This window comes from Phoca vitulina, unplaced genomic scaffold, assembly GCF_004348235.1.
Source record: "Phoca vitulina isolate PV1807 unplaced genomic scaffold, GSC_HSeal_1.0 scaffold5, whole genome shotgun sequence".
Classification (NCBI taxonomy): Eukaryota; Metazoa; Chordata; class Mammalia; order Carnivora; family Phocidae; genus Phoca; species Phoca vitulina.
Genome location: NW_022589708.1, coordinates 72,169,772 through 72,193,579, shown reverse-complemented (window position 1 = coordinate 72,193,579; position 23,808 = coordinate 72,169,772). Strand labels below are relative to the sequence as shown.

General features: G+C 40.6%; 1 protein-coding gene across 1 annotated transcript in view; it reads right to left on the bottom strand.

Moving 5' to 3' along the window:
• FLT1 (fms related receptor tyrosine kinase 1) overlaps nt 1-23,808 on the bottom strand; it is a 170,157-nt gene that overhangs the window by 138,032 nt on the left and 8,317 nt on the right. The window contains exons 2-3 of the mRNA XM_032403280.1: nt 5,504-5,600; nt 4,889-5,115 (exon numbers count right to left, since the gene is read on the bottom strand). Of these exons, the coding sequence (XP_032259171.1) occupies nt 4,889-5,115; nt 5,504-5,600 (324 nt within the window). The remainder of the gene's footprint in view (nt 1-4,888; nt 5,116-5,503; nt 5,601-23,808) is intronic.

Below are 23,808 nucleotides of genomic sequence, written 5' to 3'. Positions count from 1 at the left end.
AACTATCAAGTCTATATTCTCAAAGATTAAAACAACAATTAGTTTAACAGTTTGAAGTCAATAGCTGGAACTTCAGTGGAGTGGCAATAGCTAGGGATCTGACCTGGATCCCCATCCTGGCTTGTCATTTTCTTAATTCTGGCTTCTGAAGGTCACTGAAGCTGTTCTCTTGTGTATTAAATGGAAGAAATAATACCAACATAGTTGATCTCAGAGATAACTATGTACAAGCTCTTCAGCAAAATCTGTACAAATGAGTACACTGGACCCTTCTCAGAAGGTCTGTGCCATTACTAGTTTTACTTGCTGGAGGTCCCATAGCCAGGGAGAGCTTTCTCTCATTTATGTGAAGGCATGATGATTATTCTCTCCCAGAATACCTGGAAAACACTTTTTTTAAAAGTAATCTCTATGCCCAACGTGTGGTTTGAACTCATGACCCCAGGATCAAGAGTCACATGCTCTACCGTCTGAGCCAGGCACTCCGTCTCTCCCAGAATATCCTGAGTCAAGAGAACCTCTACTACTTTTTAGTGATGTACTTAACGGGTCTGATAATTTTTTTTTACCTAAAATTAAGCTGCTATGCACATCTCATCAGTTTGACACAAATGAGAGAACCAATGGCGGAAAAATCTGTCAGGAAAATGCTCCAACCCATTTGCTTTCATAGACTCAGAGAAAAAAACAATCAGGTAAAGAAATCAGAATAAAAGAGATGAGTTTCTCTTACAGGGAAGAGGTAGAAGATACTCACCCAACGATAACACACACACACATCCATTTTTTTCCCTTTTCAATTATAATTTTTTAAGAGAGGACATACTTTAAAAAGCCCTGAAAGGCTTGGTTGTGGAGAGAGGAGGAATTCAGGCTGACTTCACAGTGTGGGGAGCTCAGCATGCTAAGTTCAAGGTCTTCCTAACTAAACCAGAGATGCTGACAAAATATTACATACTTCGGAGATGCCATTAAAAACTCTTCTGCTCAGCTTTCTTACTTTATGACCACAACTCATATATTACAATAATAATTTCAAAGAAACCCTCCAACTTTTAGGAAAGGCTGAGCTGGAGCCAATTTCTCATGTATACCAAAAGGTCAGAAAAGCCATGCAAAGGCATTCCCTCTCTGCAAAGGGGATGAACACCACCTAAGTAGCCCTTACATTACTATTCATCTAGAAATCTTTCTGTTTTGCAATTAGCAAAACATTAAGGAGTGCTTTACAATTTGTTTTTCTTTATGACCCAGAATTCTGTAGCTGTAATTATGGGGGGATTCCATTCATTCTGCATATGCAATTTTCTAAAATATATATAGTATTTTTCCGCTACTGCTATTCAACAGCCATTTATCAAGACCAAGCCAAGGGTATACCAAGAGAGGAGGACGTAATTTAGGGAGACAAAGCTCTACTTGGCTATGGATACAAGCCGCCCAGGTGCCCCTGCAGAATTCTGAGGGGCTCTGACTCTTCTCCCTCACCAGAACCCAACCACTCACCAAGGCCAACTAAATCCCTCCAACCCCCAAACTTCTCTCCTTCTCCACAGCTCTCAGAGTGACCTTGGACCACCAGCTCTCCTGCGTCAGTGCACACAGCAGCCCCATCCCTGGTCTTCCAGCCTCTGGATCTCCTCCCACCACTGAGAATCTGAAAGGAAAAATCTGACTACCTTACTCTGCTGCTAATACTTTTCCGGTCTCTCCCCATGTAGTCTCAACGTGAAGGGGATCTTAGGTTCTTCACTTGTGAAATGAAGAAAGGAATGCTTCATGGGGTTGTTTTGGGAATTAAATGGCATAATGTAAACAAAACCATTTGTTTAAACGAAACTTCTTACAAATGTAAGAAGTTATTACATTAAAGGAAATGGTAATTTACCAGACAATTCAGTAATTAAAGTGGTTAAATATAATTACTTGAATAATTAAATTGATGTAATGTATTATGTCAGAGGCTTGGTGGATTTATACAAAGCTGTAATGCCAAAGTGGTGATGCCAATGTGTCTGTCCACCGCGTATCAGATGTTACGTCCGAATCAGTGCTCAGGTGGGAAATGTGCCCATTACCCAGCAGGCAATCAACGATGTCTAGATGATAGTTTGGTTATAATTCACATGCTAGCTCTACACGGACAAAGCTACACAGCCCTGATTCTTTTTCTTGGAACCCTATCAGACTACAAATCTATGTCTTTTTCAAAAGATTTATCGAACACTGTTTCTCAACTTCATGGGAAATCAAAGTGAAATGCAAGTACATCCACAGATGCTTCTCAGGGCAGAAAGTCTCCAAACAGAACAATGAGCTCTAAAGTAAATATTCCACAGCAGTAAGTAAGTGATAACCAGTTAGCATCTAGTGTGTACCAGCTGTGTTTCAGGAACTGGTTGGAGTTTTGTTAATCCTGAGACAATTCTGAGCCATCGGGGGACAAGTTTTGTGTCCCCGAATGAAATTAAACCTGCAATGTAGTAGGTATTCAATTAAAATGGAAGCATAAGACCAACTTATTTTGGAGCCTGGGTGGCTCACTCGGTTAAACCTCTGCCTTCGGCTCAGGTCATGATCCCAGGGTCCTGGGATCGAGCCCCACGTCGGGCTCCCTGCTCAGCGGGAAGCCTGCTTCTCCCTCTGCCTCTGCCTCTCTCTCTCTCTCTCTGTCTCTCATGAATAAATAAATAAAATCTTAAAAAAAAATAAAGACCGGGCGCCTGGGTGGCTCAGTTGGTTAAGCGACTGCCTTCGGCTCAGGTCATGATCCTGGAGTCCCTGGATCGAGTCCCGCATCGGGCTCCCTGCTCGGCAGGGAGTCTGCTTCTCCCTCTGACCCTCCCGACCCTCCCCCCTCTCATGTGCTCTCTCTCTCAGTCTCTCTCTCTCAAATAAATAAATAAAATCTTTTAAAAAAATAAATAAATAAATAAATAAATAAAGGAAAAAAAAATAAAGACCAACTTTTTTCAAAGGAATTGATACAATAATGAAAATACGCAGTGCATAAAATGTTACGCTATTTGAAAAAGTTACAGTTGCTTAATAAATTCTATTACAGCTACCTTGGACTTCAGGAAAGTTTGTTTTGAGCTCAACATCACTATCAGGAAAGGACACAAAACTGGCATTACTATTCAGAGTCCAGTTAAATAGGCATGTAGGAGGTAAAGGTGAAAATAGCTAAACGTTATTTTTTAGGAAAAAAAAATAAAAGAGATGGTCTTTTTTGTTTTTTTTTACTCATTTAAGTATTTGATTTGCAAGTCAGACTCTGATAAACCCACAGGAGAAAGTTTTATGAGAATTTTAGTATGAATGTTTCCCCCTTTCCCCTGGAGAGATGGGAATAAAAGCATTTTCTTTCCTCTGCCAGTGCCAGAAGGAACGTAAGATACTATGTGGAACTAGAAAAAGAGAACAGATGGCTGAGTATATGACTTTTTTCCCCACTATCAAACTTTGTGTCTGCTTTCTCCCTGAGCTGCAAAAGTACCTCTCTGGAAGTCTCTGTCTCTGCTCTGCACCTTTTCCAACATGCCCCATTTCCTGCCTGTCCCCCTCTCTTCCCTCCTATGGACTCGGGCTGACTTCCCCAAGCCAAGATCCCAGGCCTACCTCCCCCTCCGACTTTGAAGTACATTGGCTACATTCCTATGATGGCAAACTGCTAGTAAGTTGTTATCTACCCCCCTGGAAAAGTGCAAAATTTAAAAACAGGAGTTTGGAAGAACAGAATGCAGAAAAGTGGCTCAGTCTACATCAGGCTGATAAAAGCTAAAAAGATGTTTCTGGCAGTATCATATAGCTGCTTTATGGTCTCCTAAAACAGGAGCGCTGAGTCTGCATTATTATATGATATGCTTAGGTGAAACACTGTCTCGTTGCCTTGCTTCAAAAATTAAAAAGAGAATCCTGCAAAACGTAGTTCTGTTGTTTTGCCTCCCATGCAAAGACCACCATATTGTATATTTAGGTTACTGACACGGTGGTTGCTTGTTCTGTTTTGTTTTTGAACTTGATTTGTGCTTGAGGAGCCTGCTAATTTTGCTTTGCGTTCTCTAGAGCCTCGGGGTTTTTTTGTTGTTTTTTAAAATCCCATTAAGTTTTGGAAATTGGCTGGAACTGATAAACAAGGAAGAACAAAGTGACAGGCCATTTTCCTTATTCTTTCTCGGGCATCCATTTCTACTGTCAATTGATAGTTCTTTAAGGATTTTGCATTTCTTCCCTCTGAGTATCACTTCATATGTTCATTCTCCACGGAGTGAAAAATGGTACCGTAAGAATTGTAATTGAAAAATGATTCATTTTTACCCTTTCTACGATGTAATGATACGTGCCAGTTCTTACGTCATTATACTTGCTTAATGAACATGAAATAATACAAAATTATTGGAACCAACTCTGTAACATTCAAGGGACATTAGCAACATTACATTTATAAATTTAGTAGAAAGAACAATATTTTACAATTCTGACATATAAGTGAATGTGTTGTGCTAAAGGACAAAAAAATCTTGTATTCTGTTTTGCTTTTCTAGATGATTAAGAAATAGAACTAAAACCTTGTCATTCATTTATTCATCCAGCTGTGCTACATGCCAGCCACTATTCTAGGTGCTATGGATACAACTGTGAACAAAATAGGCAAGAAACTGTCCCTGCAGGGAACACACAATTAACTATGCATCCTTGAAAATCATGGTTGAAATTGATCCTCAAGAAATGCATTAAAAAGGCATTCCACCAGTTTCCAGGGCAGAAGCTCTTTCCTGGCCCACTTCCTTCAGCGCTAGGAATGCCCACTTTCTAAGGGATCAGGGTAGATTTATAACCCACTGCAAAGCAATAACAAACAGAATGTAGAAAATGGAAATCCTACCATTAATAAATACATAGATTGTAGATTCTGTTTTCTTCTTCTTTGAAGCAGGTATAGATAGATATTTGCAGCTATAGAAGCCAGTGTGGTTTGCCTGAGCCGCGTTCAAGGTCAAAGTACTGCAGAGCTGTTTGCCATTCCTTCCACAGGCAGATTTAGTTATGCTCAGCCTTTTGCTTTCCTTTCTCACTGTTTCAGGCAAAGACCATGAATGGGCTGCTTCCCCTCTGCAATCACAGATAAGAAAACAAAACACAGTTAGGGCTAGGGCCAGGTCCTAAGCATCCATTTCATTAGGAAGCGCTATTCTGAGGGCCTTGAAATGTAGTCCTCCTCTTCTTTACAGAGAAGCAACACATTTAGAAAGCTTTTAAACAACTTGGAAGAAAAATGCACAGATGTTCGTTCAGGGCATCCCTTCCCTGTTTCCCTTCCAGTGAGTGATGAGTCTCTCCTTGTGAAGCTGGATACATGTGGCTTGCACTTGGCAGCTTGCAAGAGACCACATAGATCCCCACCTTTGTTCTCTGAGAGGCGACCCTTCTACTCTGCCAGGGAATGATTTTGCCTAAGAAAAGTCAATCAGGTTATCCCCAAGCCAACACAGCCACTTACCTACATTTGAGATACAGTGTCTGGCCTGCTTGCATGACGTGCTGGGTGCCTTTTAAACTCAGTTCAGGACCTTTTAATTTTGAACCTGAACTAGATCCTGGAAAACAAATTTTAGAAAAGAATTATTTGCAAATTGCCTTCTCATTTTTTTTTTTTAAAGTCATATCTTTCCATGAAGGTAACTTTTAATCTTTAACTTACTTGCATCTGCAAAAAGGCATGTGTAATATTAAATTCTCTTAATTCACAAATTTTTTCTAATCCAAGCCTCTTTCACAAATATTATATGTCCTATTTTACCAAATGACTTAAATAATATCCAAAAACCCATTGATTTAGAACATTAATAGATTCAAGCATGTTTCTAAATGCAGCCATGTTAAGAATATAAAGTAACATTAAAAACTCTCAGGATTAAATGTGTCATTCAAAACTGAACTTCTACCATGGTGGATCATCTGGTCCTACAGGCCTAGCTGATCTTCTTTTCCAAATACAAAGTACAGAAACTTCCTGGGTTCTAGACATAGCTCAGTGATTAGTAAGGCCATGATATTTTGGGTGAGTCATTTCTCTTTCTGAACCAGTTTCCTCTTTAGGAAAACCAATTATAGACCAAAATCAGTTTTAGAAGCCTTTTGGTTTGTCTTACATAATCTCCAAGTTCCCTCTATAATGGAAAGAAAAAAAAGGAACTATTCACCCCTACGTGACATTTGACAAGCATACTTCACGGGGAATGTTGTGAGATAATGAGATAAGTCAAGCGAAAGTGCCTGGAAATCTACACATCTCTATACAACACGATAATAATATCCACCCTAGGGACTCTGTGTGACACTAGCCAAGCCACCTGTCTCTCCAGAGCTCAGTTCTCTTATCTGTAAAATGAGAGACTGGGCTAGATGACCTTGGATCTCTCAGTCCATTTCTGACATTTCCAGTCCCATGATCCTTGGAGCCCCGCGTGCTATAGAGGGTGATCCTCTCCTGAAGCAGCATTGGGCATGGACTCATCACAATAAATATCAATAAGGATCTCTCCCGCCTCTTCCCTCCCCCTCCTCCTGCAGAGGCAGCTGCAGATGCCTGGCAAAAAGCAGGAGATCAGGGGCCCAGGATTAGCAGGGACAAGCAGGAGGGGATGGATATTCTTAGAAGAAAAGTTAAGCCAATCCTGGAGTCAATCTTTGGGAATACTTTTTTTACTTGAAAAATAGGTTCATGCAGTGGAATTCAAGATAGAAGACTGAGCTGAATCCTCTAGGCTTTTATGTTAGATCACAGATCTGTGAGATGAGATACACATGTCAAATTCCACGGTTAAGTCTAGCAGTGCTCTCTAGCGTTACTTGTGGGTCCTAGTATCGCAAAGAAAACTAGACTCAGTTTAAAAATCTGCATTTGAAGCTTAATTTCTCCATTTACTAGCTGCATGACCTTAGCCTTCCTTCATTGTTGCTCCTTAGTATCCTCAGGCGTAAAACCGGAAAACCCACGATCTACCTTGCAGGCGTGGTGTGTGGATTCAGCGCTGGGTCATCTAAGTGATGGTGCTGCCCTGATGTGGGACAGATGCCCAGTCACTGCCATCTAGCAGAACTGCTTACCCCCACTTCTGCCAGAGAATATTTTGCTGAGATATAACTGCAAAGACATTCCATTAACTTAATCTGCATTTCTGAGGTTGCTGATGAAATAAATTAATGCAAATGTAACTTTTATACACAATAGGTCCTGGTATCAAATTACTGCTAGGAAAAAAAATGACTTGATATTAACTAATTCAAATTAAAATCACTGTTTCCTATAGATCCAACTGGTCTATCAAATAACCCCAGAGAACAAGTCAACCCATTCAGGTACCCAGTGACACATTTGGTATTTTATTCATCTTGAGGAGTTTCCTAAGGCAACAGAGGGCTCAACATCAGCGATGCATGGGAACACTAAGATTTTCTAAAGCCACAGCCAGGAACTGATAACACCTATCCTGAAAAAATTTCCAGGCCAGAATAGTTTCTGCCCTTCTTTATGGCATGGAATTCTGGAGATTTAACTGAGTAGTTGTTCATGTGCTGGAAAAAATCCAGCAAAGTTTCCTGTGGAAAATTCTGGCACGACTTAGAGAGATCCCTGTGGTTTATGCGGAGATGGTGTGCTTTCTCATCCAGGAGAAGCCAGGGGAAAGAAGCCGCCCTTTTCATGACATGAGGTAAACCCCAGTGCCTGCTGGTTCGTTTCCAAATCATATGAATCTTTATCAGCACCCTAGAAAACCAATACTCCTGACCCTTATCAGAAAGAAGCTTTGGGGGCGCCTGGGTGGCTCAGTCGGTTAAGCGACTGCCTTCAGCTCAGGTCATGATCCTGGAGTCCCGGGATCGAGTCCCGCATCGGGCTCCCTGCTCAGCAGGGAGTCTGCTTCTCCCTCTGACCCTCCTCCCTCTCGTGCTCTCTGTCTCTCATTCTCTCTCTCGCAAATAAATAAATAAAATCTTTAAAAAAAAAAAAAAAGAAAGAAAGAAGCTTTGACCTCAAAGAGCCACCAAAATCACAGCTGAGGGGAGTGTTATATAGAGAAGATCCCCTTAAAGAATACGCCATCCACACTCTCCTCTCTGCACTCCCCATTCCCTCCTCCCACCGAAAGAAAGCAACACAACTGAGCAGTTAAATAAGACACAGAAAATAATAAGAGTTATTGGAAAGCTTAGGGGGAAAATGCTAAGAAAAATATTTTGCTATATCATTAGTCTCCACTGACATCAATGAATTTTGCACTCAGAATGAGGAAGCTAGATTAAAGAAGTTGATTAAACAAAGGAAAAGAGAAGTAGAAGGAAACTATTTCCAAGTAACTGGACACTGTGAGTATACCATCATTCTTCAGTTAAAAGGAAACTAGAATCTCATAAAGATTAATGGAGGTGCCAAGACTACAGTTTAACAGGAAAACTAATAGGGAAAAAGGAAAGTGAAATATTTATTCCTCAAATGCTCTGAAATCACATTAGGCCTTAAAACATTTCTTTAAAGCAATTTAATTTTCCATATACCTACCTGAGTAATAAAGATCTGACTAACACTTTTTGAGTGTCTACTGTAGGTCAGCACTTTCTCCATTTCACTAGTGATATACGTAAAAATGTAAAATGTAAATACATATACATATCCATATACACCGTCACACCATATGAAACTCAGTTTGCTCTTCTCAGCAAGTAGCTCAGAGTCACGATGCCCAATTAGAAACAAATCCACAGGATACTTTATTTCCAAGGGTGGAGTGCTAGAATTTAACAGGGATTCTCCCCTTGTGAAGCTCAGATGGGGATCAGAACTTTCCACTGTTTGCCATGGTAGCCTAAAAGTCTGGTTGAAACAAATTATTGTCCCCTCAGTGAATTAGGTGGTCTGTGAACCACTATTTTCATCAAAATCCACTACAATATACAGCGGTCTCCCCTCATCTGCAGGGACACGTTCCAAGACCCCCAGTGTATGCCTGAAACCACAACAGTACCTAACGTGACATATACTGTGTTTTTTCCTATACATACACACCTATGATACAGTTTAATTTATAAAGTTGGCACAGTAAGAGATTAACAACAATAATGCATAATAAAATAGACCAATTATAACAACATACTGTAATAAAAGTTATGTGAATGTGGTCTCTCTCAAAATATCTTACTGTACTGCACTCCCCCTTCTCCTCATGATGATGGGAGATGACAAAATGCCTACATGATGAAATGAAGTGAGGTAGACGACATGGGCCCCGTGACGGAGCGTTAGGCTATTAATGACCTCCTGACTTTACATCAGAAGGAGGATCACTTCTTCTGGGCCACAGCTGACCTCAGGTGAGTGAAACAATGGAAAGCAAAACCACACATATGGTGGGGGGACTACTGCAATCATGAGGGGCAAAGAGATGTCTTTCCGTCAGGAAAATTATTAATTAAATAACAAAACAAAAAACCATGCAGACCATGGAAGTGGGCTTTATCACATGCTTCTTTATTAGAATAAGCTATCAAGCATTGCAGTGTAATACCCCTGAAAGACCAGTCTGTGTACAAGGACCTAGGTGAACACCAAAACTGGTATTATTCTTGCCTGAATATTTTCTTCACTGTCTGTCTGTTCTGTATTTATTGTCTGGTAGGTGGAAAGAGAATAGAACGTTATGACTCGTTGACAAAAATCCCTTCCCTCCCCACACGCCAAACCTCTGCTGGAACGCCCATATCCAGACGGTTCTAAAACACGACTCTCCATTCCACCCTCGCTTCGTTACGCAAAATGGAGTGTTGTCTTGGATTTCAGGGGGAAGTGGGAGTACAGTTTCAAGTAAATAACGGCTTTATTTTGCAATCAAAGCCAAAGCCCAAATGAGTGAGGCTCTTTCTTCAAAGCTACCTTGCTGGATACCAACAGAACAAACTTGCTCATAGGACATTAGGAACCTGACGGCCTTGTCTATCATTTTTAAGACTGAGAGAAGACTCTTATGTAGAGTTGGACTAAAAGCATCGTTAGAAAACTGCTGTTTTTTATTGACCCAAGTAAAAACAGTGTTCTTATTAGTTGAATACAACTTCAAGACAAACCTCAGTTCCTCTTCCTTCCAGATACCACCCCTTCCTTCACCTCTACTATATGGAACTCCAAGAGTTATGCTCTGTAAGAAAGGGGCCTTAGCCAAGTATAAATCATGAAACATCTATGTTTTTCCCTTTTTGATTTAGAGTCAGTGATCTCCCCAGTTCAGCTACTAACTAGTTCTGCTGTGGCCATAGGCATGCACTTAAGCCTCAGATTCTTCATCTCCCAACAGAGGGGGATGGCTTCAGATTTTTAGAATTCCTTCCAGCCTAAAAATTCTATGATCCTGAGATTACAGTAATTGATACCAATGTACAAGTTAGAAATCATGTCAAAAAAATTATGACTAATAAAAAGACAAATAACCCAATTTAAAAAGTGGACAAAGGACTTGAATAGACCTTTTTCCAAAGAAGATTTATAAACGGCCAATAAGCACATGAACAGATGCTGGAAAAAGTGCAGGAAAATGCAAATCAAAACCACAGTGAGATACCACTTCATACTTCCTAGGTTTTATTAAATTAAAAGACAGACAATAGGGGCGCCTGGGTGGCTCAGTCGATGGGTGTCTGCCTTCGGCTCGGGTCATGATCTCAGGGTCCTGGGATCGAGCCCCACATTGAGCTCCTTGCCCAGCGGGGAGCCTGCTTCTCCCTCTCCCACTCCACCTGCTTGTGTTCCCTCTCTCGCTGTCTCTCTCTCTGTCAAATAAATAAAATCTTTAAAAAAAAAAAATACAGACAATAACAAGTGTCGGTGAGGATGTGGAGACATTGGAGCCCTCATATATTGCTGGTCAGATTGTAAAATGGTACAATCACTTTGAAAAATAGTATGGCAGTTCCTCAAATGGTAAAACACAGGTTAAACACATAACCCAGAAATTCCACTTCTAGGTATCTATCCAAGAGAACTAAAAACATATGTCCACATAAAAACTGGTACACAAATGTGTACCTACAGCAGTATTACTCATAAAAGCCAAAAAGTGGAAACTCTAATGTCTATCAACGATGACCGTATACCCATACAATGGAATATTACTTGGCAATAAAAAGGAATGAAGTACTTACACATGCTACTACTAGAAGACCCTTGAAGATATGCTGGTGCACAGAGGAAAGACCTTTGAGGACACAGGGAGAAGGTGGCTGTCTACAAGCCTCCGAGAGAGGCCTCCGAAGAAAACAAACCTGCCGATACCTTAAATTTGGACTTGCAACTTCCAGACCGTGAGAAAATAAATTTCTCTTATTTAAGAACCCAAAACAAAAACACTATGCTAAGTAAAAGCAGCCCATTACAAAAGGCCACATATTGTATGATTCCATTTGTATGAAATGTCTAGTATAGGCAATTCACAGAGACAGAAAGGACATTAGTGGTGGCCAGGGGCAGGGGGAGGTGGGGGGTGGGGAGTGACTAATACTGGCTATGGGGTTTCTTTCTGGGGTGGTGAAAATGTTCTTCAAATTAGATAACGGTGACAGTTGCCCAGCTCTGAATGCATTTAAAAAGCATCAAATTATGCAATTTAAAATGGTGAGTTTTGGGGCATCTGGGTGGCTCAGTCAGTTAAGCATCTGCCTTTGGCTCAGGTCATGATCCCAGGGTCCTAGGATCGAGCCCCGCATCGGGCTCCTTCCTCAGTGGGGAGCCTGCCTCTCCCTCTTCCTCTGCCTGCCACTCTGCCTACTTGTGCTCTCCCTCTCTCTCTGTGTCAAATAAATAAAATCTTTAAAAAAAATAAAATGGTGAGTTTTATGGTATGTGAATCTTACCTCAATAAAACTTTAAAAAAAACAAACTTATGACTAAAGTAATCACAGAGATAAGTGGAAGACATAGAATATGGAACTATTTTTAACTTTGCTGCCACACATGACCCCATCAGTATTAGATTTTATACTAGTTATTTTTTCCAGCTTAAAGCTTTAGAAGGCTGATTTTTGAGAAATCATTTTTCCTTCATGCTCGATAACATCACTCTTTATGTATTAGAACTTTTACAAACATATTGCAAAAAACTCATTGTTTCCCCAAATTACAACCTTTTAAATTTAATTTGATGTTAATTTTAAGTCACTTCTAATAGCATACTTTGAATTTTAACTATTTAAATTGGAATTCTAACAAACTGAGTCACATTGAAAATTATGTTGTTAGAGCTCTCTGAAGAAACCTATTGGTGTTTCCTTTTATATTAAAATTGATCTCTAATTTGTTTTTTTTTAATGCAAAGCTTTGTATATTAGATTTATTTCAAATGAGATGCATCTGTCTTTGATTTTGCATACCACGTTTTCAATAGTACATAATCCTACATGATAAATGACCTCTTTATCTAAGTATAAATCCCCAAGTATCATGTTTCCAAAATTTGATTTTAAGACCATGAGCCTTTACCAAGGTTGTGTGAGGTTAATTAAACATAATTCATAATAAAAGAAGATATTCTTTCCCCAAGATGTAGGTTATTAAAAGCTTAAGTCTCACTGACTAAATTTTATAGACTCTTTCTGGTTGGTGGCAAGGCTGAGAGAAAGGTTAAGAATGCAATTGCAGGTGAACCAAATTTCTAGAAACTAACACAATTTGTGTTTGGGCTGTTAATTCTTACAGTGTTTCTAGTGCTTAATAAAAAGCTAAATCTTGGTCTCAACCTCTGTGTTGTGCCTCTATTATAGTATTTACCAGGTAATATGAAGCGTACATTATAACCGAATGCACTATTAGAATGGCTGTCTTAAATGAAGACCACACCATGAGCTGACAGCGCACACTTTGATGGAGAGCATTATAACGTACGTGCATGTTGCTCTCGTTTGTGGCATGATGGAGAAAGACCGAAGGGTTCATATTCCATCTACCAAGAGACTACATCGAAGAAAGGAAAGCCAGAGGGATTTGCATGGCAGCCGCAGAGCTTGAACCCCACAATTAGGCATGATATTCGTTTTCAAAATGTTATCCCCCCCCAAAACAATTGGCATTGAGTCAAGGAAAACCCTAGAGAAAAAAGGCTGTTAGCCTAAATACATGTACACACCTATCTATTTGGATGCACACACTTTTCTCTCTGCAAAAACACCAAGTTTGTTTGAGGGGTGGGGGGAAGCAGATAGAGTAGTGAAAGAGGTTTGGGGGGTGTGTTTGAATTGTATTCTCCATTGTTTTAGGCCTTAGGGAAAGCTCTTTTTGGCTGGGATTTGGAAATTGACATGTATTTGGCAATAGCACTGACTTACTGCTGAGTAATCCCTTATGTTGATAAGATTATTTGCAACTTTTGGACAGTCAAATACAGGCTATTTCAGATTAGGGTAACTGTGTTATTGATCTTCAGGGTCCACAAAGCACTGGATGTTGAAGTAGCTGCTGTCCAGCAACCATACATTTAAGTTGTAGAAAGTTGCTAATCCCAGGGACTTGCTTTTGTCCTTTACATCTTTACATGATGTTAAACTCATTATTTCACCGCATGGACCTGCGACAAGAATTCACTGGCTTCTTGCTTTAGAGTTTTTGCTATTCAAAGTAATCCCCAAATCATTAGATTTGAAATGTCAAGCATCTGATCTCCATGCTTTAAACTAGAAAATTTTAAATAGTCCTTTACATAGCATTTATGTCTTGAATTCAAGTGTAAAAAAAACAAGTGAAGAAATTACTTAAATGTTTAATTTCAGCAGTTGGGGTTGGCATCCCCCTACAGACAGGTTCATTTGAATAATTCTGCTGTAGTGTGTTTGAAAGCTGTCTTACAATTTGTATTTTAATTGTCAGTTGACAAAACCCCTAAATAGCTTTTGCAGTGCAAGGCACAGAGGACACCACAGTATTAACAAGTGATGTGGCTGATGTCTAAAATAATCAGAACTTGGACAGTCTGCAACCTAGCCATGCGTGAGTTACAGGCTTTGCTCATTTTTCCTTTATAAAAGTTATTTGTAAAAGAGAAAATTCTGTGTGGTTTAAGATGTTTACCAAGAGAAAAGTCCTCTAATAACCTCGACATTCCTACTATCAGTGTTTACGAGGGGCACGTCTTCAGTGTACCTCTCTGAGCTTTTGCCTTGACGCTGGTTTCTCAGAGGGTCATGGTTTAACAGGGCGCCTTCATTTATCATTAGGCCTGTCACCGGGCTACCATCAGGAGCCTACCCTCCCAATGACCTGTACCCATGCACAGCTCCTTTTCATGTGACATCAGAGTTAATTAAGGTTAGCCAGTGAGAAATCTCCTGCCGACCAAGGAGATACCTTTTCCAAAAAAATGCTCTACTCCCACACTGCTGCTCTTTTATTGAACGAGTTCAAAAACCACCTCCGCAGAGCTAACAACAGGTCATTTCAATATACCATACGATGTCATGAAAGTTATCTGAGTTGCCTGGAGCAAGGGTCAAGATCTGGTTGACAGGGCACGAGACATAGCTTGTAAAGTATTTAGTGGAGAAGTCTGGTAGACCTTCATCTGGTGATGCAAAGGGAGAGGAACAGAAGAATGTTCACACCCTAAAAATGCATAAAGATTTTGTCTGTTAGGTAGTGCTTCTCTATCAGTAGCAGGAAACGCATTACATTTGGAGCATATCACCACTGGCCTCTGTTCTACCCAGTTTTACTGTTCAGAAGAATGTGGGCAACTTGGCCTGATGCCACCTCGTATAAAATGGATCATAATCACCAACAGCCCACTGCTATTGTTCATGTTGATTCACAAGTTATTTCAGGCCAGAATGTATTCATTTTCAGCCAATGAACACCTAAAATTCAGAATGTATTAAATTTCAGGTTATGAACCCCTGAAAAGAGATTGCTCAGTAGAGGTGCCATTTCAATGAAAATGCATGCAATATACGCAAGATTAAAGACACAACACTTGGCTTAATGGAAGCAACTGTTTTGTTATCTTTCAGCACTTGGTGCATCCTCTTTAGAATCACAGTGCTCTAAAACAATGCAGTGTGGGCTGTGACAGAATGCTTACAGGCAAGAGAGCATTTGGATAGAGCTGCACTATTAGGAATGGTAGAAGCATTAATAAAATGCTTGAAGTGTCTTAGCATCAGCCTTCTCATCTCTCATCTCTTGTTTAGAAATCCAAGTTTCAGTTCTGCCAAAGTTATCCTCCATATTATTTTTAAATAAACAATTATTCCTGGGGCGCCTGGGTGGCTCAGTCGTTAAGCGTCTGCCTTCGGCTCAGGTCATGATCCCAGAGTCCTGGGATCGAGCCCCGCATTGGGCTCCCTGCTCGGCGGGAAGCCTGCTTCTCCCTCTCCCACTCCCCCTGCTTGTGTTTCCTCTCTCGCTGTGTCTCTCTCTGTCAAATAAATAAATAAAATCTTTTAAAAATAAATAAATAAATAAACAATTATTCCTGAAACTAACGTAACGTACATCAACTATACTTCAAACAATTTCTAAATGGTTAAAACCTTTATACAAAAGCAAACAAACAATGATCAGTCTGGAAGCATAGTACAGTGTGTATGCAACCCACAGCTTAAAACCTAAAGCGTTTCCCATTCTGCATGACATTAGGATTACAGTTTGGTCTACTACCAAATATTTTATCAAATGCTCTGTGTCCATTAGTGCTCATTGCCAAAGGGCCAGGCATCTCTGGAGATGATGGGAGCAGGTACCCGAATTTCATGGACATGTTATTTACATAGATCCCTGTGGGTTCCATCAGAAAGGAAAGCATCCCAGAGAAGATGTGAGAAACGTTTTGTCAATTCAATATAGGACCCTGCCATAGAATGGTTAAAGCAGAACAGGAAGTGGAACTTTTATTTTTTTTTATTTTTTTAATTTTATTATGTTATGTTAGTCACCATACAATACATCATTGGTTTTTGATGTGGTGATCCACAAGCCATTGTTTTCGTATAACACCCAGTGCTCCATGCAGTACGTGCCCTCCTTAATACCCATCACCGGGCTAACCAATCCCCCCCTCCCCTCTAAAACCCTGTTTGTTTCTCAGAGTCCATAGTCTCTCATGGTTCATCTCTCCCTCCAATTCCACCCCCCCCATTTTTCCCTTCCTTCTCCTAATGTCCTCCATGCTATTCCTTATGTTCCACAAATAAGTGAAACCATATGATAATTGACTTTCTCTGCTTGACTTATTTCACTTAGCATAATCTCCTCCAGTCCCATCCATGTTGATGTAAAAGTTGGGTATTCATCTTTTCTGATGGCTGAGTAATATTCCATTGTATATATGGACCACATCTTCTTTATCCATTCATCTGTTGAAGGGCATCTCGGCTCCTTCCACAGTTTGGCTATTGCGGACATTGCTGCTGTGAACATTGGGGTGCATATGGCTCTTCTTTTCACTACATCTGTGTCTTTGGGGTAAATACCCAGTAGTGCAATTGCTGGGTCATAGGGTAGCTCTGTTTTTAATTTTTTGAGGAACCTCCACACTGTTTTCCAAAGTGGCTGTACCAACTTGCATTCCCACCAACTGTGTAAGAGGGTTCCCCTTTCTAGGAAGTGGAACTTTTAAATTGTAGTGTAGCCACTGCCTAGAATAGGTTATCACACACAAATAATCTGCAGATGTACACACAGTTGTTCTTTCTGGAAAAAAAAAGTAAGTATACCATGGAGTTGTATGCTGTGATGATATTAAGTAACCATAAAAATGCACTGTGCTGAGGTTTTAATTCTGAATCCAAAATAATGCCTTAAAATATGTGGGTAATAAAATTAAGAAGGCTAGCAAGCAAGTAGGCAGGCAGGCAAGAGTGCACCTTAACTCTAGCTATCCAGCAAGGAAAAGCCAAAAACGTTACTATAACCAACCTGTGTTTGGTCTCTTCTTTTCATATATTCTTCAACTTTGTAATCTATTACAAATAATGACAAAATAGCATTTCCTTTGCATATAAAAACAGGAGAAATAAAACGAGATTGGCAGGCAGAGTGTGATAAGATTCTCACGTTAATTCTCACACTGATCCAGTTTATGAAGCCTAAACTACACAGAAAACTTTTTCTGGAGCGCTTTAAACAGTCTATAAAGGAGCTGCTTTATAAATTCCCTCCCTGAGAAGCAAGTTGAGAGATCTCCGCCTTTGTAACCAATAATATATACAAACCCTCTGACCTTTGAGATTTAAATGGCCAAGTGTGTGTGATGAAGTTATCCATCATAGGGGAATTGAGTTTTTGAAAGCGATGTTAGCATACTTTCTAAGGCTCATTAAAACACTATTCCTGACCATTGTGTTTCTGTTGTCAAACTCAGTTTCCTTCTAAATTAAACAATTCGAAATACAATTGCTTTCATTACGCATATTTTGGAGACTAATCCGCTTAGACAATGGGATGGGTATGATGACTGAACTGTTCTTTTTAATTCTGGCTTCCTTTGGGGTGCCTGGGTGGCTCAGATGGTTAAGTGTCTGCCTTCTGGCTCAGGTCATGATCCCAGGGTCCTGGGATCAAGCCCCACATCGCGCTCCCTGCTTGGCAGGGAGCCTGCTTCTCCCTCACCCTCTACTGTTCCGCCAGCTTGTGCTCTCTTGCTCTCTCTGTCAAATAAATAAATAAAATCTTAAAAAAAAAAAAATTCTGGCTTCCTTTAATTTCCATGTTTTCTTAAGACTTGCTTAATTTACACAGTAATTATTTGTAATCTTCCTAAGATTTCACAAACTTTTAAAAAATCTTATCTCAGATGGAATAATGTTCTATAAATTTTGCTGAGAGCCAAGATCCTGGAAGGGAAAGTAACCCACTAAAGGCAGGACGCTTCCAGCAGAAGTATCGCAATTTTTAAAGAAATAATTTAGTGAGTGAAAACCATTCAGTAAAGTATGCCATATGTGATAGCAAGGGCTCCCTTACAAATATCCATAAAAGACTTTAAGTCATTTATACCCCAAACCAGGAAAATATTAATTCTCAGGGCATTTTTACTCATACATTCTCATTAACCTAATCTAGAATTTTGTTTCTAGAAATACCGGGTCTGTTATCATCCAAGATATCACACCCCTGATGGAAGAAAAAATAAAACACAACACCAGTTTCTGCTACCAGCTGGCCATCAACCTAACAGGCTTTATTCTATTTTTTTTAAAGATTTATTTATTTATTTGAGAGAGACAGAGAGAGCACAAGGGGGGATTAGGAGCGGAGGGAGAAGCAGACTCCCTGCTGAGCAGGGAGCCTGATGTGGGGGCTCCATACCGGTACTCTGGGATCATGATCTGAGCCGAAGGCAGACACTTAACCAACTGAGCCACCCAAGCATCCCTAACAGGCTTTAAAATAACTTATGAATCAGCTGACTCTGGAGGACGAGCCCAAAATCAATAAGCAGAAGTTACATAAAACCAGAAGGAAGAACTCTGTAGGAAGGCAGGAAGGTCCCTTGTCCTGGAGCTGTCCCTATAAAGTTAAGCCACCAACTCCCCGAGATGAGACTGATGGACTGTGTTAAGGGTTGGACTCCCATCCGTGATCCCAGGAGTATGGGAACTTGTTCCTCTCATTTATCTATCCTTCTTATCCCTCTTTTACCGCCAGCCAACCCTAGTTTTCTTCCCACTACATTCCCGGTAGGACCCCTTTCTCTCACCCTTCACCTTGTAGATTTCTCTGATCTTTAACCTCAGCATTTATTCCTCCATGTAATATTTTCAACATACACTAAGAGAAGGATACAATGATAAACAAGACACACAAGATCGCTTTCTTTAAAGTGCTTATAACTTAAGCTGGACGACAGATAAAGCAACAAGTAAATGTAGACATATATAATTTCCTACTTCCAAATTACTTTCTATATAAACATAAAATTACATTATATTTGTGTGTTATCATAGGAAAGCACCAGATGTAGGGAAGCTAGTCCAGCCCGGGGAGTGAGGGACATTTTCACAGAAGAATAGTGTTGAAGGTAAGACCCGAAGAATGAGTGTGTATTTGCTAAAGGAAACATTTGGTTCTCTTTCCTTTCTCTTTCAAAGACTTCCAAATTTTCAAACCCTCTAAAGCTTCATTTTTACTTTTAGAGAACTGTTTTCCTTTACCAAATACCCTTAGCTCTCTTGCCCGCACAACTCTGCTTTCCTTGACCTCTTTGCTGAGAGGCAATGCCCCGGTTTGCATATTTTTTAAAATGGGGGATTTATCTGACTACTTGCCACTAGAATAAAAGCCACAAAGGAACATTCTCTAAAGATCTGCCCAGGTCATGCTGTGCTTTTGGAAATCATGGAAGAGGAAGAGAAGCAATGAGAGGAATGAAAGAAAATGATGAGTTTTCATTCTCATGATTACATTAGCCAGGACTGAACTTGTCCCTCCTCTTCACCCCTCTCGTCTTCCTAGCTTACCGTGGGGATGGTGCAGAGCCAAGAGGAAATAGCTTCCAACCCAAAAGTCCTTATCTAAGATGGCAAAAACAATAGCAGGGGCAGTAACATCACCTAATATCTTTAGGCTGAATTGGTGTACCTAGAAATTCACGTTCCCAATCAACAGTCTGTCTTCTGTGCTGTTTAGGAACCTTGACCAGCTAAGAATTTCCCAGCAGGAGGGCTCATTTAAAGAAAAGACCTCTTGGGAACCATTTCTCTAGTGGCTGGGCAGCTTAAATCCTCATTTTGAATCCTAAATCTAGATTCAATTCAGGAGAACAGGGCCAGCTCAGCCAAAGACAAGAAAGGGGTCACTGGAACCAGAGGATGCCCACAAGGAAGGAAAAGAACATTACAGAGGCGCTGGGAGGTTGACTGCCAGCTCTTGGACAGATTTCTGCCAACCTCCTTCAACCACACTCGCACACAGGTTCTTAGAAAGTGAACCAATGTGGAACCACGACTCCTACAAGGGTCTCTGAGAACGAGAGGAAAGACTAGGATACAGTTTCAGTCAGTTCAACCAGCATTTATTGAGTGACTACTGTGTACCAGGTACTGTACTGGATTCAGAACAGGGAAGATGAATCAGAAACAAGCACTTCCTTTTGAAGGGCTCTCAGCCCTGAGCAGCCTCTTAGGTCATGAGTCATCTAGAGGTAGATTAGGTGAATACGAAGAAATGTAGAAGATTATCTAAGTCAACAAACAGAGATCACCTCATAACTATGTATAGCTTGTTTTCAAAGACATGTTTTTGAGGGAGTCATAAATTCTTCACTAACTTAAGTGATTCACTTCAGTAAAATTCAGTTAACGTCACAAACTAAGACACTTCTTCAATGGCAAACATATAGCACAACGAACACAACCATGTTTATATCTTGAAATAAAATATACTGGGCTAATTGATGATAATTGCCTGAGCACCTTTTAAGTGAATATGTTAAAATGTTCTAAAATAAAATAGTCTTCAAAAAAAAATAGTCTTCTGCACATGCCTGAATTCCATGGAAAGTTGCACATAAACCTACAATGATGACTGGTTATGAAACAGGCAACAGGAGAATCAAATTTGTTATGATCCATGCTTTTCCTTATGAAATCACAGCAGAAAGTACAGCATTCCAAAACATTCTAAGAAAATATATTCCTTAAAAGAAATTTCCCATCCCAAGTTTTTCCTTAACACTCTCCCAAAATGGTGAGTGAGTTATTCCAGCAAGACAATCCCATGCCCATCTGCTTGGACTCTGCTTTATATCCAAAACAACTCAATCTCAACATTTTAGAATTTCACTGCCCCTAAAAAGAGCTAGCCAGATATAGAATCACTAAGCTCAATGTCAACCGAGACAGACTAAGGTGAGATAGAAATTCCTGAAATTCAGCATTTGTGTTAGTTTCCTGACTTCCCCATTTGCCTTCCAAGGGACTCTGTGTGACAAATACTTTGCAGAGGCTATTTCTCATTTACCAGTTTTGAGGACAGGGAATGGGATAGGGGAGTATGTGGTAGAATCACTGCTAATTTGTACATCAAGGACGTGTGTCAAATATTTCCTAACCCTCCAGAATTTATAGGTGCACAAGGTCCATCCTGGGACAATACAATTGCTCAATTCCCATGCAATTTTTTTTCTCTAGTTCTAGCAGAATTCCCTATGGAAAAGATTTCAAAGCTATAAACATTTCCAAAGAACAGACAACAAAAATCTGATCCAGCAGGAGACATTAAGTGGAAAAGAGAGTTAAACAGTGTTTTCCAAAAAGAAAACAATACCATTAATCACAGGCAAAATGCCATAACGAGAGTTTACACTGCCTTTTCAAATTGTTTGCAATCTCCTCTAATACAACCCTGCTTTCCCAAGTGTTTACATCTACTTTTGGTTGCTCTAATGCCAACTTAGAAAAAGAAAACAATAATAAAAAAATCAAACAGTTTATATATCACCAGTCCTGATAATTTCCATCCAAGGCATATATATCCATTGGACTACATTTTCCACTGTTGGCTTGGAATGAATGATAAAAGGTGGCAGGACAGGGTTTTTCTCAGATTTGGATGAACATAGCCATATTCTGGTATTGAAAAGTGTCCCTCTCCAAGTCATTGATCAAGGAAGAAGTAAAAACACTTTTTCATCTTCTAGGCTTCTTGCAGGTTTGAAGATCTGAAAGGAATGATCTAGTGGAGGAAGAGAGACCCAAGGCACAACAGGGCTTGAAAGAAATGCTTCCATTTTTGATAATGTTATGAGGACTGTCGATCAACAAGGTAAATCATCTGGAGATGTAATGTACAACATGATGACAATAATTAACCCTGCTGTATGTTTGAAAATTGCTTTGAAGAAAGAGACAAAGAACAAAAAAAGAAATGAAAGCTTGTGCTGTGTCCATCCTACACTGAAAAGTAACTCCCTCTAGGAGAATGCCCTCAGACAGTTGTGTTTTTCTCACAGACATAAAGCTATCGATTCTAAACCCCAGAAGCCAAACTCTTTGGTTTTCCTTAACTCCTAGATTTTGTCATTCAAGATATGTTGGGTACATGTTGGCAGAAAGAGTACCAATCTCAAAATCAGAATGATCTGGTTTGAATCCTGGGCTGGACTCCCATAAGGGTGTGATCCTCAGCAAATCACCCAGTTTCCCTGAGCCTCAGGGTTTTCAATCCGTAATAAACAAAGTTAAAAGTGCACACATGGATAATTATGAAGAAGTTCATTTGAGCTGCCATATACAGAGCCTGTGCTTAGGAGGGGCTCAGTACATGCATCCTCCCCCTCCCTCATTGTGCATGGGTCCTTCCCTGTACTCCAGTCTCATTAAGAAAAAGCTCCAAGTCTTTGAGGTTTCTGGGATCTAAAAGGTGCACAGAGAAGTAGACATTTGATTCCTGGAAGCAATCTGGCAGAGGGCAGCCCCAGCTTTTTCAGAGGACCTTCCTGATGAGAACGTTTCCAGAATCAAAGTGCTGGTTTGGCTCATCCATCCTTCTCTGTAATCTGAATTAGTATGAAGCCACATATAGGAGATATAAAATCATATTCTTAAGAAACACAGAAAAAGGGGCTCCTGGGTGGTACAGTCGGTCAAGTGTCTGACTCTTGGTTTTGGCTCAGGTCATGATCTCAGGGTCGTGAGATCTAGCCCCACGCTGGGCTTCCCGCCCCGTGCGGAGTCTGCTTGAGTTTCTCTCTCCCTCCGCCTCAGCCCTTCCCCACCGCTTTCTCTCTCTCCAAAATAAATAAATAAATCTTAAAAAAAAAAAAAAATCCTGTTCTTATTGACGTTGGGGATCCTTTTCGGACTTGAGTTTTTTGGAAGGTCCTTGATCAGAAAACCCACGTGATTACAATGCCGTCTTAATGGAGACTTCGCCGGTGTCTGCCACACCAACAGTGGAATCTCCCAAGGCCGCTTCAGGCTGGAGCAGCGGCGGCGTCTCACATTCTTGGGAGATGGCAAAACTCCAAGGAGAGAGAGTTTTGAAAGAAGGGGAAGACCAGCGCATTCTTATCGATGCTCTCTTTTCCTTCTCCCCTTTTCATTTAGGCTGTCCGGCATGAAAGGCGGAGGGGGTTTGGGCAGTCAGGCGCATCAGACTGGAATAATCCCAGCTTTACTTACCGCTTCTGTGATCGTAGGGCAAGTCTTTACTTTATGTCAGCCTCGGTTTCTTCATATTTGAGAGCACTGTACCTACCTCTCGGGATTGAGTCAAATCATATATGTAAGTCAAAGTGCCTGACAAACTATCGGGGTTATTTTCCTCCTTCCTTCTTTCCTCAAAGCATGCGGCCTCCCCACAGCCTCCAGAAGAAGTGCTCCAGCAGAGATCCCCTGATAGAAGTACAACGAAGCTGCAGGGCTGCCCACGCTCGGAATCTGAGCATCAGCAGTGCTCCCTTGCTGGGATCACGGTACTCGTTAGAGGCCAGCAGCCCCAACATGGCATGGCACCTTAATCAAGGCCCGTGTACCCTAATCATAGCATTTATGAAATGGAAGCTCTTCCATGGTACCAGCTGTCCCAATCACGGGTAGCATTTAGAAGGGCCAAGGGATTGTTCACTATTATTTTATTGGCCAAGTGCCAGCCTAATAGCTAGACTGAAAAGAAAAAGCTAACGGTGCTAACATTGGGGGTGGAGGGGGGGGGAGTGGATTGAAAAACACGGCCACAATATCGTGCAGCTTTCGAGAGAGGAGCCCGTTTCCGCACCCCTTGACTTGGGGTTAGGACCTGCCTTTAGCAATCGGATGTGGCAGACTGGTGTT